Source organism: Dama dama, chromosome 29, assembly GCF_033118175.1.
Source record: "Dama dama isolate Ldn47 chromosome 29, ASM3311817v1, whole genome shotgun sequence".
Lineage (NCBI taxonomy): Eukaryota > Metazoa > Chordata > Mammalia > Artiodactyla > Cervidae > Dama > Dama dama.
Window position 1 is genome coordinate 19,000,277 of NC_083709.1, and position 14,290 is coordinate 19,014,566.

At 57.4% G+C, this 14,290-nt stretch overlaps 1 protein-coding gene across 4 annotated transcripts in view; it reads left to right on the forward strand.

Moving 5' to 3' along the window:
* The window catches only part of KIF13B (kinesin family member 13B), a 207,129-nt gene extending 193,670 nt beyond the window's left edge, over positions 1 to 13,459 (forward strand). Inside the window, exons 38-40 of one of the 4 annotated variants that reach the window (XM_061132637.1) lie at positions 1,695 to 1,757; positions 5,571 to 6,417; positions 8,685 to 13,459. In XM_061132637.1, the coding sequence (XP_060988620.1) occupies positions 1,695 to 1,757; positions 5,571 to 6,417; positions 8,685 to 8,971 (1,197 nt within the window). In that variant the 3' untranslated portion in view covers positions 8,972 to 13,459. Of the gene's footprint in view, positions 1 to 1,694; positions 1,758 to 2,654; positions 2,758 to 5,570; positions 6,418 to 8,684 lie in introns of those variants that run through there. The other 3 variants (XM_061132638.1, XM_061132639.1, XM_061132640.1) reach the window with 3 other exon arrangements.
* Positions 13,460 to 14,290: the final 831 nt, after the last annotated feature.

The window sequence follows — 14,290 nt, forward strand, 5'->3', positions numbered from 1 at the left end:
GCACCTTTCTCCCAGAGGCTGTCCCAGGGCAGGATTGGCTGCAGCAGTACCTTTGCTACGACGCAGCTGTTTGGTGTGTGAGTGTAGGTCGACACCCTTCTCCGTGGGCTGTTTTGTTCCAGATGGACTTTCTCCCTTCAGTTAAGAGTCTGGGCTGCTAGAAAGGAAGCACGACTTGGGCCGTCAGCCTTCATGCCTGCAGACTCCTGGGGAGTCATGACCGCAGAGGAGCCCTGGTGCCCGGACACACCAGGGGCCTGGGAAGGACCAGGTGCTCAGGGCTGGAGGAAGGGACTCAAAGGTTTCCAGCCCAAGTAGACTAGATAGATCAGGCTACTGCGTGGCAACAAGCCCTGACACCCAGCTTTGACTCCTCCTGTGAAACGGGATTGAGGGTAGGTGTTTGGCCCGGATGGAGCCCTCTTAGAGCTGAGCTGTCTGAGGTGACCTCCAGACCTGTGCATCGGAGCAGGCAGGCCCAGGAAGGGGCCAGACCTTGGTTGGGGAAATAAATGCAGAACATGGTAGACCCCAGGTTTCTTCAAGATGGTTGCGTCTGCTCTGTGCCCACCTGCCGTTGTGAACGCAGCAGCTGCCGACTCCTTCAGGGTTACCAGATCCTCCTCCCGGCTTTTCTTTCTTCTGGGGCTAGTTTTTGTGTGTGGTTTAGCTGTTTTAAAAAGCTGTTCCTTGAACCACACATCCATTAGGAACCGGCTCCACTCATGTGATCTCACTTGTGCCCATCAATTCAGGCTCTTATCCCATCAACCCTGCTCTGTCGTTGGCACCTGTCGTTTGCCCACCTCACTCTTGCACTGTTTCTGCAGCCAGTCAGCCGTCCATCGCCAGGTTGGTCATCTTCACATCTTGCCCCCTCCGCCCAGGAGCTGGGGGGTCCTCGCCATTGCCCAGGAGCTTCGCTCAGACCCCAGAGCCTCTGCTCACATTGCTGTCCCTCTGTACCCCAGCCACACTGGCGTCCAGCCTCGTCCCCCTTGCTGCCTGTGATGGCCCCGCCCGTGCGCCTCTGGACCAGGAATCTCCCTGGCCAGGCAAGGCTTGGTTTATATTCCACCTCCCCTGAAGCCTTTGCTGATCTTCCTGTCCTATCACGTCTCTCTGTTAGGTCCTGTAATGCTTCTATGTACAGATAATAAGTGATACTCATGCGTGCTCTATCGTGTCCAACTCTGCAACCCCAGGGACTGTAGCCCGCCAGTCTCCTCTGTCCCTGGGATTTTCCAGGCACGAATATGGGAGCGGATTCCCATTTCCTTCTCCAGGGGATCTTCTGGACCCAGGGCTCAAACCCACGTCTCCTGCATCGGTAGGCGGGATCTTTACCACTGAGCCATCCAGAAAGCTCCATGTACAGATCCAGCGCTTGGCTAATGTGTGCCGTGCACGCAGAGAGCACCTCCGCTCCTTACTGTCTTTAGCCCCTGTCTGGTGTCTCTGGGGCTGGGCCACTGACTCTGCTCCTGGCTTTGTATATTTCCGGCAGAGCATCCCCACCCAGCCCCCGACAGCCCTGCCAGGCAGTTACTTGTCAGAATCCCTGCAAGCTGTAGAAGTTCACTCTGGGTGGGTCCTCCGGACAGCTCTCCCGTCTCTTCAGTTGAAGGCTTCTCTGGTTCTGTCTGCTCTGCTCCCCCTGAGCCCCGAGCCCACCTGCTCCCTTGTCTCCTCAGCCCGTGCCCCGAATCATGGTGCAGCCGGCCCTTCCGGACGCCGGGTCACCCAGGATGGCCGAGGTGAGTTGGTCGGGCCGGGTGGTGCCTTCTCTGCGGCTGTCCCACATACGGCGGGTGGCCCCAGTGCTGTAACTGTGGAGTCCACGCCCGTGGCTTTTAATTTTAGCATTCCCGTCTCGATAATGAACTATAATATAGGTCACTGTCTTCTCCCTCTGTTTTGCTTGTTACACTTTTCTATTTTCAACTTGTTAATCATATGATTGCTAAACTCTTAGGTGCTTGACTGCTAATGCCGTCTGCTGTTTTAATAGCCCACTGCTCGGCAGAGGCGATTTCTATAAACAGAACCCTCTCCTTATCCCAAGTGCTGGCTTCATTCTCAGTTCTGCATTTTATTCTGATTCATGATATCAGCGTGAAAAGACTGACGCTAAGCTGGGGGAGAAAATCATCTCTTATGATCTCCCACAGATGAACAGCACTTCTCATCTTATGAATAGCAAATCTATTTTCTCCCACTGTGCTGTTCATCCTCTGAGGAGATGCTGTGTCTTCCATAGGAAGCTTTTTATTTTTTAAAATAGGAGCAAAAGAGGCCAAATAATTTGAAAGATAATTCAGATGTACAAGAGTTCACTCCTTTCTGCGTGGCCCATTTCAATCCTAGGTGTTTACGAATTTAACCAAAAGTAGAGCTGCCCCCACCCCTCCCCCATGAGTTGTGCTGATGATTTCTCGAGGCAGGACTGGGGCTCCCAGGCCAGTGGGGCAGAGGGAGACCCTTCTATGAGGGTGCCGCTCTGCTGGCTTGCTCAGATCTAGGCTTTTCCGGCAGCCTTAGGAACGTCTGTGCTAAACTGTGACCCAGAGACGGCAGGGAGATTCCCACTCACATAGCAACTCCAATTGAGTGGGAACCTGCAGTGCCAAAGCGGAAGGATCAGAGCTGCACTTGGCTCAGCGGGAAAGAACCAAGAACTGGGGTAGTCAGAGATCACCTTCCACACCCGCCCTCTCCTCTTTCCTGTTGCTGTGGGTCTGACCTCTGATCCCCAGCTTTTCCCTTACTGGAGGCTTTGGGTGAATAGCTTCTCTGGGCTACATCATAAAGTAAGTCCGTTCTAGCCCGAATCAGAGGACTCTGTGGAAACTGATGGGGTGGAAGCTGATAGGGCTCTGAGGTGCTGTCCCTGGGCCATCCACTCCTCAGGACTAAGTCTTTCCTTCAGCAGATCCTGCAACTGGTGCGGGGTGCGGGATGGGGGGGGCGGTGGGGGCTTATCCCCAGGGAGTGGGGAACTGCAGACTATTTCAGAACCATGGTTACTGTTCAGATTTCAGAGTCTCCTAAATTTTGCTTGTGTATTCTTCCCTGCCTGGTCAGTGAGATTAAAAATAGAATAGAAAAGGATAAATAAAACATGTACAAGTTGCGAGAGAAAAATGATTGAAGGATTGCCTCATCTTTTAGAGTATTTATGCTGGTGACAGTTATTGATCTACTGGATTTAGTAAATTTTGCAGCCCAGAGATCCATCACAAAAATGGGTTGTTAATCTCAAGAGGTGCCGTTAATTTCGTACCCTGAGAGTGTGCCTTGTGGGGGAAGGAGGGCCTCCGGAGACAGGAATATAAATGACAATTCACGTGAAAATGCATGATTTATCAAACTGCTGAGTTAAGCCAAGTAACTGTAAGAGACTTATAGATCTCAGCTGTTTCCCAGTTCAAATAAATCCTGTATTTCAAATGGAAAATGGCCATTCCTGTAAGATAAATAATCTTTCCGTAAATATTGAGAACATATTTCTTTTTCTGAGCAGCACCCTTCTCGCCCCACAACCCACTTCCCACTCCGTCTCCCATTCCCTGCTATTGTGCACCGGAAATAGAAAGATAATCTGCCGCCTTCTCCCGGTGGCTGAAGTGTTCATGGCAGGAACACCCGAGAGCAGGTCGGGGCCCATGGAGCTCAGCGGAGAGTCAGCCGTTGGCGTCCCCAGGGCACGGGGCTCCGAGTGGCTCTGCTGGTGTGACTCAGACCCAGGGATGAGAGGCGGGGAGCCCAGCGCAGCTCTGGCCTCACTCAGCCCTGCTCGCCGGGCTGGCTGCTCCTCGGCCCACTATTCTCCAGGATCAGAGACCGTGACCCGGGCCGTGGGACCAGCCTTGAGCAGCGTCTCGAAAGACAGCCTCTCAGGGGAAGGGTACAGCCCTCAGGCAGCCTCTGTCCCTCCTCTTCCCCTGCTTCCTGGCCCCGCAGGCCCCAGGGGTGTCGCTTCCTGCCCGAGCTGTGCCCTGGCATGTCCGGATCCCTCGCCGAGGCCACCGTTTCAGTTCTGCAGGAGCAGAGTGCTCTCCCGGCCTCCAGCAATCTTCCTGGCCTCCCCAGGAAGTTGGTGCTGGGCCGGGGGGTTGGGGGGTGTCCGTTCCCGAGAGAGCAGAGCTCAGGGCCTGAGTGCCGGTGTAAGAGGGAGTCAGGCGTTCACATGCACCATGCTTTACGTGAAGGCTCGCCTGCCCGTCTTGTACCACACTGCCCAGCTGCCGCCCCGCTTCGGCGTTCCCACCACCAGGCAGTTCTGACCCCAGGGGAGTGTCCCACAGTTAACTCCACCTGACCCTCTGTATCTGGTGACAGCATCCGATCCCCGCAGCTTGAGGGCTCCGCCCCACCCGACTGCCCCCACTTCAGTCGCCAAGTCCTGCAGGCTCCAGACCAGAGGATCCCCTGACCCCTCCCTCAGGTGCAGTGGATTTTCTGGAGCGACTCACAGAACCCAGGAGAAGTATTTGACTTACTAGACTATCAGTTTATTAGAAAGGGATGTAATACAGGAGCAGGCAGATGGGAGAGGCCTGCAGGGGAAGGCAAGGCACTGCCATGCTCTCTGGGCACGGTGTCTGCCCCCATCGCCACGTGTTCACCTACTCAGAAACTCTCCAGACCCTGTCCTTTTAGGTGTTCTGTGGAGGTCATTACATAGGCATGGTTGATTACATCGTTGGCCACTGGTGAGTGAGTCAGCCTCCAGCCCCTTCCCAGAGGTCAGGATGGGATGGAAAGTTACACCCTTCTAGTCATGTGATTGGTCTCCTTGGCAAGCAGCCCCTCCCTTGCTGCTGCTGCTAAGTCGCTTCAGTCGTGTCCGACTCTGTGCGACCGCATAGACGGCAGCCCACCAGGCTCCTGTCCTGGGATTCTCCAGGCAAGAACACTGGAGTGGGTTGCCGTTTCCTTATCCAGTGCATGAAAGTGGAAAGTGAAAGTGAAGTCGCTCAGTTGTGTCCAACTCTTCTCGACCCCATGGACTGTAGCCTGCCAGGCTCCTCCATCCATGGGATTTCCCAGGCAAGAGTACTGGAGTGGGGTGCCATTGCCTTCTCCGGCCCCTCCCTTGGGGGTTTTCCAAAAGTCACCCCCCTTAACATAAACTCAGATGTGGTTGTAAGGGGCTTGTTATGAGTATCAGGAAACCTTTATTGTTTCTAGCATTTGGGAAACCCCAAGGGTTTTAGGGGTTCTGTACCAAAAAACAAGACATTTAAGACCAAATGTGTAATTCTTAACTAGAAACCATACTGTCACAGGCAGCTACAGGAGCTGTGCTTATGGAAGGGGGCGGCAATGAGGGGCACTCTGGGCTGCCTTGCTCAGCCCGGGTCAGGGCAGGGAGGGGCAGCAGTGGCTTGGAGCCTGTTGCCTCTGTTGTCTGTGCTCAGAGGTGGCATGGAGAGCTGATGTGGGAGCCTTCCGCCCTGTTGCACGGCCCCTCTAGTCACCATCAGAGCTGTCTGTCTCCACCGACAGCAGGATTGGCCTCGAGGCTTTGTGGAGGAATGCCTGACTCTGAACTCTCCCCTTTCCAGGCTCAGCGGGAGAACGGGGGGCTGCGTGTGGCCCCCAGCATGCCTGTGGCCCCGCCGGCCACCCCTGCACCCAGGACCTGTGATGGGTCCCCGAGAGTGACACCCACCTCCCCAGCCCCCGAGGGTGGGGACGGGCCCCCCAGCCCCCTGAGCGAAGCGTCCAGCGGCTACTTTTCGCACAGCGTCTCCACCGCCACCCTGTCGGATGCCTGTGGCCCGGGTCTGGATGCCATGGCCTCGACCCCTCCGGGCCCCGGCCTGGCCACCCTCGAGCCCCAGGCCACCTCGGTGGAGGGAAAGGCACCGGGCAATGGTGCAGCCCTGGCCCCAGTCGGGGCGTCTGCAGAGAAGCAGAACCAGGCAGCGGGCCCCCCACCACCCAACCAGGCAAGCAGGAGCTACCCTGCCGCCCCCCAGAAGCCAGAGAACACCCAGCCCCAGGTGAAACCAGTCGCCGGCCCAGAGTCCGACGTCTCCAGGCCACCGCCGCCTTCAGACCCCCGGTTGCAGTTGCCCGCTCCCCCCTCTCCATTTAGGATCCAGAAGGTGCGGACCTCGGAGCTGAAGTCGTTCACGCGCATGCTTGGCGGGGACCCCGGCAGCCCCTCGGGGCCCACGGAGGACCCACTGGCCTCAGGGGACCTGGGGGACGGCAGCGCTGGGGCTCAGGCCCTGGGAAAGCTGGAAGTCTCCTCGGATTCTGAAGAAGCCAGTGAGGTCCCAGAGTGGCTCAAGGAGGGGGAGTATGTGACGGTGGGCACCAACAAGACGGGCATCGTGAGATACGTGGGACCCACCGACTTTCAGGAGGGCACCTGGGTTGGAGTGGAGCTGGACTTACCTTCAGGTGAGTGATGCTGGTTTGGGAAAGGCTCCTGCCCCCATGCGCACTGCAGTCTGGCAGAAAAGTGTGGGCGCTGCGAAGCACCTGCCGTGTGCCCTTGGGCACATTGTTGCCGTCTCTGAGCCCTGGGGTTACCACTTTTCAAAATTAGGAATTTTCTCTAGATAAGACTCTCCTAAGTGTTTTACGAGTCAGATTCTCTCTTTTTTTTAACTTGCAGAGATTTGTCAGAACTTTAAAGACATTCATTGAAAGCTACTAAATATTCGATAATGAACTTAAATCCTGGATTTTAGTTTTTAGTCACAGAAAGGGCTGCATTTGAACTGTCACGGCATCTCTGTCTGCTCTGCTAGCTCAGGTTACAAACTCTGATGCCCATCTGGAGGTTCAGATGCCTCAGGTGTTCCCCAGACACCCCCAGGCTCCTGGGCCCCCAGCAGGAGGACGGGAGGAGAGGTGAGTCTCCTGTATAGAACGGCCCACCTTCAAGCCAAGACATCATCATTTGCAGAAAAACTGAGGGCAGGGCTTAAGCAATTGTTTTCCTGTTTTTTTTTTTTTTAAATTGAGATACAGTTGATTTACAATATTAGTTTCCAGGGTACAAACCGGTGATACAAAATGTTTATAGATTATACTCCATTTAAAGTTATTCTGAAACACTGGCTGTGTTGCGGGTGCCGTATAATGTATGCTTATAGCCTGTTGTATACACAGTAGTTTGTGCCTCCTAAATCCCCTGTCTCTGTCCTGCCGCGCCCACTTCCCTTTCTCCAGCTGGTAAATCAGTTTGTTCTCTGCGTCTGCGAGGCTGCTTCTGTTTTGTTATAGTCCTTTGTTTTATTTTTTCAGTTCCACATGTAAGAGAGAACATACAGTATTTGTCTATCTGACTTATTTCACTTAGCATAATGCCCTCTAGGTCTAGCTACATTGTATATAGCAAATGGACAGCAGGTTTTTTTGTTTTTTGGAAATAGTTTTATTGTGATGCAGTTCACATAACAAAAAATCCAGAAGTTTAAAGGGTAGAGTTCAGCAGTTCTTACTGTATTTCCAGAGTTGTGCAACCTGATTTTACAGTGGGTTTATCACCCCCAAAAGAAGCCATAGGTCAATTAGTGAGATACTGCCCTCCCCAAGCCCCACGTAAACCATTAATCTATACTGTTTGTCAAAATTGATATGAAAGGTCCTAATCTGGACTTTCATTTAAATGGAGTCATAAAGACCCGAGCTTCTGTGGCTGGCTTCTTTCACTTCTCCAGTTCCCCGGGCCCAGCCAGTCGCGCCTGCCCGCTCTTCGTTCCTTTTTATGGCCCGTGCTGTCCCGTCATGAGGCCGCCCGTGGTGTTCATCCACTTGTCGGCTGATGCACATTTGGGTTGCTTCCACTCTTTGGCCGTTGCGAGTGAAGCAGCGGGGAATCCTCATTGAAGTTTCATGTGGACGTCCTTTCTCTTGAGGAGCTACAGGCGGCTCTCTGCGTCCCACACGCTGAGCCCGCCGGCCTGACTGCCTTTCTCCCTCCTCCCCTGTGTCCCGGGGCGGGGCAGCCGCTCCCTGAGCGGAAGCTTGGGGGACACGTGGGGGTCAGGGACCCACTCCTCATCCCCCCGCCCCGTGCTGCCCTTCACCTTAAAGCACTTTCTATTTGCTTTTATGAAGGAAACATCTCCTCACCTTGACACACCAGGCTGACAGCTCACTAGCTGTTGCTGTTGAGTTTCTCAGTTGTGTCCTGCCGTTCCTGACCCCATGGACCATAGCCTGCCAGGCTCCTCTGTCCATGGGATTCTCCAGGCAAGAATACTGGAGTGGGTTGCCGTTTCCTCCTCCAAGGGATCTTCCTGACCCAGGGATCAAACCTGAGTCTCCTGCTTGGCAGGTGGATTCTTGACCACTGAGCCACCAGGGAAGCCCATCGCTCTAGCTTCAGTCTGGTGATTTGCCAGTTCCCATCCGATAGATATAGAAAAAATAATCATTTTACCTTACGACCTCCTTGCTTTGTTTGCATTTTGACTGTCCAGACTGAAAATGGTCAGTGCCGAAGGAGAACAGGGGACTCTGCTCTGGCACATGGGCATCAGAAGCGACCAGGCCTTGACCGAGTCTGAGGCCACAGGGATCTGTCCTCAGTGACCACTGGTGCTGCCGGGGAGGCGCTGCCCGGGCCCCACGCCTTCCACGGGGCGCGGCTGCTCAGGCGCACGGGGGTCCCCTGGGGCTGGGAGCCACCTCCACACCTTCCTCTCTTTCCGCAGGTAAGAATGACGGCTCCATCGGCGGGAAGCAGTACTTCAAGTGCAACCCGGGCTACGGCTTGCTGGTGAGGCCGGACCGCGTGCGCAGGGCAGCGGGCGCGGGGCGGAGGCGCAGCGCGGGGCTCCGTCTGCAGGGCGCCCCCGAGCCCCGCAGGAGTGGCTTGCTCTCCGGCTCCGCCAGCAACCTGGCCTCGCTGACGGCGGCGCTGGCCAAGACCGAGGGCACGGCGCTGCGGGCCGAGCGTGGCCATAGGAACCCCGAGAACCGCAAGTCCTGGGCCAGCTGAGCGGCGGGGCAGTTGCCTCCCGTCTTTCCGGGGTGATGGACAGAGGGCTCCGGGCCCCTCCGAGCCTTTGTGGGGACAGTCCTTGGGGGGCCCTCCAGCCCCTCTCCCTGGAGACAGGCCAGGAATGCTTTTTGCACGGTGATGTGGGGCTGGTGACCCCCCCGCCCCTCCCTCCCCTCGTTTCACCCTCTCCCCAGGGGGTGAGGGCGCGTCTCAGCTGGACCTCAGGTGGAAGGTTCCAGGAGCCCGGAGTGAGGTCCCCACTGTCCCTGGGCCTGGGGCTGCCCACTCACGGCCGCTGTTGCTCTTTGTTCTATCTGATGACCCCGTTAACCTCTTAATTTAAAACATAATTGTTAACTAGTGCCTTGTCACTACCGTGGAGGCGGCCCCCAGTGCCTCAAGTCCTGGCTTGCACCCCAGTTACCCCCAACACCCCCCAAGTGCCAGCTCCTCTAAGTGCCTGGGCCCTGGGCCTGCCCCCTCTTTCCCGCTTTCTTTCCACAGGGTTTCTTAGAGGTTCCTTTGTGGGTGTTTCAGCGCTTTTATACCTGGAAGGTTTTCTCTTTGCCATTTATTCCCTTAACAGAGTTCCTGGATTATATTTATTTATATTTATTTTTTTCAAAATCTAAAATTGTTCGCGAGCCACAATCGTCCACCCAGCACCGGTACCCAGGGCCCACCTTGCACATAGCCGGCCTCCGTGACGGCTGTGGAACAGCCAGCCTGCTGCCTCGGATGGGGCTCCTGGAGGGCCCAGAGGACACTCAGCTCCTCCCTGTGTCTTAAACACAGATGCACAAGTGGCCTTACTCTCAGCTGACAGCAAAAAACGGGAGGAGGTGGTGGTTGTGCTTCTGTGTTCAGAGGCGTCACAGCCTTCCTTGGTGCAGTTTGGGGTCTGGGAGGGTCCTTAGACCAGTTGAGCTTCATGGCAGTTCTGTGTCCTGATGCCCACTCAGCCCAGGGCTGCAGCCTGGCAGGGTTCACCCCTGGGGGCCTCTAGGAGCCATGGGCCAGACAGCCCTGGCCCTGAGCCCTTTTTCCATCAGTGCTTCTCGAATTACCAAGGTGGTGGTCCAGTGACCTGGTGACGAACATTCGGCTGCCTTCCCTGCCTGTCATTGCGGGAGCCACTGGGCCTGTGCTGTGAGCAAGATTTGGGGACACCCTGCAGTTGGGGGTGGAAGCTCAGAGCTGGAGTTTGCACACAGCATTCTAGCCTGCCTCTTCAGTTCTCATGTTTAGACTCTTAAAAATGATAGCCAGAAAGCTTGAAAAAACAACAACAACAACAACAAAACTCGGTTCTCTAGCAACATGAAGCCCCTCACTTGAAGGCGGCCTTGGTTCCCTGCCCCTGGGAGGGGCCACAGGAAGGAGCTCGGATGAAGTGGCCTCCACGACCCGGCGTGCTAACGCCAAGGCACCCTCCTGTCACCTCCGGGACTGTGGGACAGGATGGAGCCGCGTGCAGGCTCTGCCGGCCATGGGCTCGCCCGCCCAGAACAAGATCTCATCACCCCAAGCCTCCCTGGCCTGATTTAGAAGGGGGGACAGGCCCGGGAGTCTAAGCTTGCACCCCTTCGTCTCAACAAATACTCCTAGCTTGGGAGCTGGAAGGGTTCTCACAGTGAATAGGCTGAAACCAAGGAGAGTTACTGGTTTTTCCGGTGTGTGGGAGCCCCGGCCTCTGATTCCCCATCCGGGCTCTGTGTCCCTGAGAAGTGGCTTCCAGCCCACCTGGACCTCCGCCCACCCAGGGCACAGCTGCCCAGCACAGAATCTGCAGGTTTTAGTGACCTGGCCCAGTATGCCCTCGCTCCATCTGCTGCCCCAGCAGACAGCCGGCCAGGGGTTCTGGGGAGGGGTGGGGGGCTCCCTGTGACAGCTGCCCTGACGGGCAGAAGGCATCTTTCTCATTCCCCCGGAGTAGCTCCCAGGCTGGTCGTTTGCCCTCCGCCACAAGAAGCCTGTCTCCTTCCTTTGGGGCCAGGACTGCCGGAGCCCCAGGTCTGCAGGGGGCTGGGGGTCCCATCTGTGGGGCCACCCCCAGCACCCCGCTCCTGTCCACAGGTCTGCTGGGGGAGCCCCTGCCAGGCAGGGCTTGTGCCTGAACTAAGTGCTGTCACCTCTGTGTCAGCTTTTCTACACAGCCTCCTTCCCAGCATAGATGTTCTCCTTCAGACCTGTTTCCAGGGTGAGACCCTGCTCCCTGGACACCCTCCTGTCCCTGGAAGGGTGGGGGGGGACCTTGCTCCCAGAGCCCCCGTGACCTGCTTGAGGGCAGAAAGTCATGCATCCCACACTTGGAGAGACAAATGTGGGGAACCAGAAAGTGGTTGGGGTGTTTGTGATCCTCATGGACAGAGCCCAGTACTTGCTGGGGCCCGTCTGCCCCGTGACGGGCATCTCAACCTTGCAGAACCGGCCTGGGGTGGTCAGCTGGGGCACGAGGGGCCATGCTTATTTTGTTGCTGGTTGAGCTAAAGTGGATGAGACGACAGGAGGGTCGCTGCCCTGAGCAGGTTTTTGGCTGGAGCTTGCGGAGGCTGAGAGGAGCCTTGGGTGATACGGGCTGGCTCCTTGCAACCTTGAGGGAGGCCAGGAGGAGCCTTAGGTGATGTGGGTCAGCTCCTTCCAACCCTGTTGTCCCGGGAGGCCTCAGGACTCCCTTCTCCTCCCGGCCTCGCCCCCCTTTCTCCTGGGGCCTGCCTTTCAAACGTCCCCAATTCCCTCTGCCTGAGCGCCTCCCACCGGCCCTGCCCCGCGCTCACCGGGGCCTGGCGTCCCTGCGCAGTGAGGCGGCATCTCCTTAGAGCCCTTGGCCTCGAGCTGTTGAGACTGGGGGGCAGCGGCCAGGCCCCTGTGTGCAGAGGTGGTCCTTCCTCCCGGGAGGGAAACTCTGTCGCTGCTCTTGAGTCTGTAGCCCATGGCTCGCCTGGGATTTTCTTAGAATGAAGCAAGTTTGGGCCCAAGCTTGTGGTGTTAGGAAGGCCACGTTACTGGTCGTCCTGGTGAACTGTCCCCGGGGCCAGGAGGTCAACATGCAGGCCGCCCCAGGAACCCTCACCCGTCAGCGCTACTGGCAGGGCAGGGGCTAGCCTGGCTCTCCTGACCCCGCTCTGGCCCCTGGGTAGCCTGGGACCCCGAGGGCAGTGAGGGATCTCTGGGAGAACACATCGGGGCGTGGAGGCCTTGCTGGGTCCTCACAGGGTGTGTGGGGGGCAGCCATCGTCCCCCCCTTCTCCCACACACACCACGCCCCACTTTGCTTCACGACCTCACATCGCCTTGGGTCAGTGTGTGGATGGATGGAGCAGAGTCCTGGGACGCCCTGGCCTCTCGCGCGCTGTCGCCCGCCTCCTGGGGGCTTGGGGACTGTCCTCTTCCAGGCGGGGCAGGCAGCTCGCCCTGCCCAGGCCGTCACGCCTGTTCCCGCTGCTTGCTGCACACTGATGTCGGCTCGGGAGTTGAAGAGCTGCGGTCCCTAGAGTGAGGAGCCAGGCAGTTCTCCGCCTGAAGTTTTGGGGGTAGGGTGTGGCTGGAGAGTGGGCGGGAGTGGGGGGCTCCTCCTTCCTTCTGTCTTCTGTCCTTGACTTGCTGACAGACAGACCTCATTTTAAACGTCAGCCAATCAGGCTCTGGGACTTGGTAAGACAGAAGGAGTGGTGGGGGGCCGTGTGGCCCGGGGGCTGCAGGCTGCCGGAGGACAGGTCAGGGCTCTGCTCTGAGATGGTCGCCCAGCCCAGACCCCAGGGGACTGTGCGGGGAGGCAGTGGGGGTGGCTGGCCGAGATGCCCAGAAGGAGCGGGAGGGTGAGGACACCCAGCGGTGGGGCTGCGTCGGGTTGGCCAGGCTGGCAAGAAGGGCCCTGCGTGCTCAGTGAGCTGTGAATGGCCCCTGAGGAGTCGGAAAGTCTCAGGCGTTCAGCGCGCCCCCTTCCCCTGCCCCCACCCCCCTCCTTACCCTCCCTCCTCTTGCATTAAGCTCCCTTGTCTGTGAGACCCACGGGGAGGTTTGCTGGGCTGAGATGGGCCGCCCCTGGCCGAGGCCTGCCTGCTCACACCTCTCCAGCTCCCAAGGTCACCGCTCCATCCGTCCGTCCGTCACTCCTCACCTCCAGGACAGGTTGTGCAGCCTGAGACCCCAACTCCCTTGTCCCTGCGTGCACCCTTCTCGGGGGAACCCCTCGTGCCTTCTGCGTGCTGCTCATTAATCGTGTTGGGGGCGTCTTGGAGCCTCTGTTTGTGTGGAGTTCTGTAAATATGATGGGTTTACACAAGGAAGTGATTTTGATTGGGGGATTGTTGATTCCTACACGTGAAATGGGAGTTAAGAAAAACCCAAAGACTCTGTAATGACCTGTAAAGACTTAATGATTTGTATTGTATAGTGAACTAAACGTCTGTAATTTTGTACCTTATACGCCTTCCCACCATATGACCAACAGCCTTTAAATAAAACCAGATGATCTCTTGCCTACGTCTGTGGTCTTCCTGTTTGCTTTCCCCTCTCCCCACCAAGGCAGGGGTGTTTGGGCTGATTCCAGACTGTCCCCCAGAGGCCGGGGTGGCCTGGTTCTGAGTGATGGGGCGGGGCTTTTCAGCACAGAGACTGGAGGAGGGGAGGCTCAGGGCAGTAGCAGGTCCCCTGAGCGCACACCCCCTGGCCCGGCGGTCTTTTGTCACGTCTGTGGTTTTGTGGCCAGTCGGTCGAGATATCTTTCAGGAGCCAAGGACCAAGAGAAACTTCCTGATGACCTTAGACTTGGAGCTTCTGGGCTAACTCGGCGGAAGGCCACTTTTCTGGAGCAGGCATGTCCTGGCTCTGGGCCTCGGCCTCCGTGTCCCCCTGGATCTGCGTGCTGCGCCCCACGTCAGATGCCGCAGTCAGGGAGCAGGGCTTCCTTGCACAGCCGCGCAGGTGAGCGGACCTTCAAAGCCTCCGCAGCAAGGGGATGGGGGAGGAAGATTAAGGCTGTGGGCGCCAGCAGGTCCCATCTCCACAGGTCTTGGAAACTGATGGCAAATGTTTGGGTCCTGCCTGCCTCAGGCCAGCATCCTCAGGACGTGGCACCCAGCGAGAGCCCGAACAGCACTGGGGACAGGGGCAGGCCTTCTGCGGTGGCCCCAGGGCCCCGCCCTCGCCGCGAGGACGTGGTCAGCCCAGCACGCTGGTGGCCCCACACTGGTGAGTCACTCTGCCAGCGCCTCGCCTGAGATAAAATGTACTTGCAAACGTGAGGACCACAGCCGCCGGGAGGGCTGATGGGGAGGTGGCCGGCAGTCAGAGCACGTCCTGGCGGGACTTGTT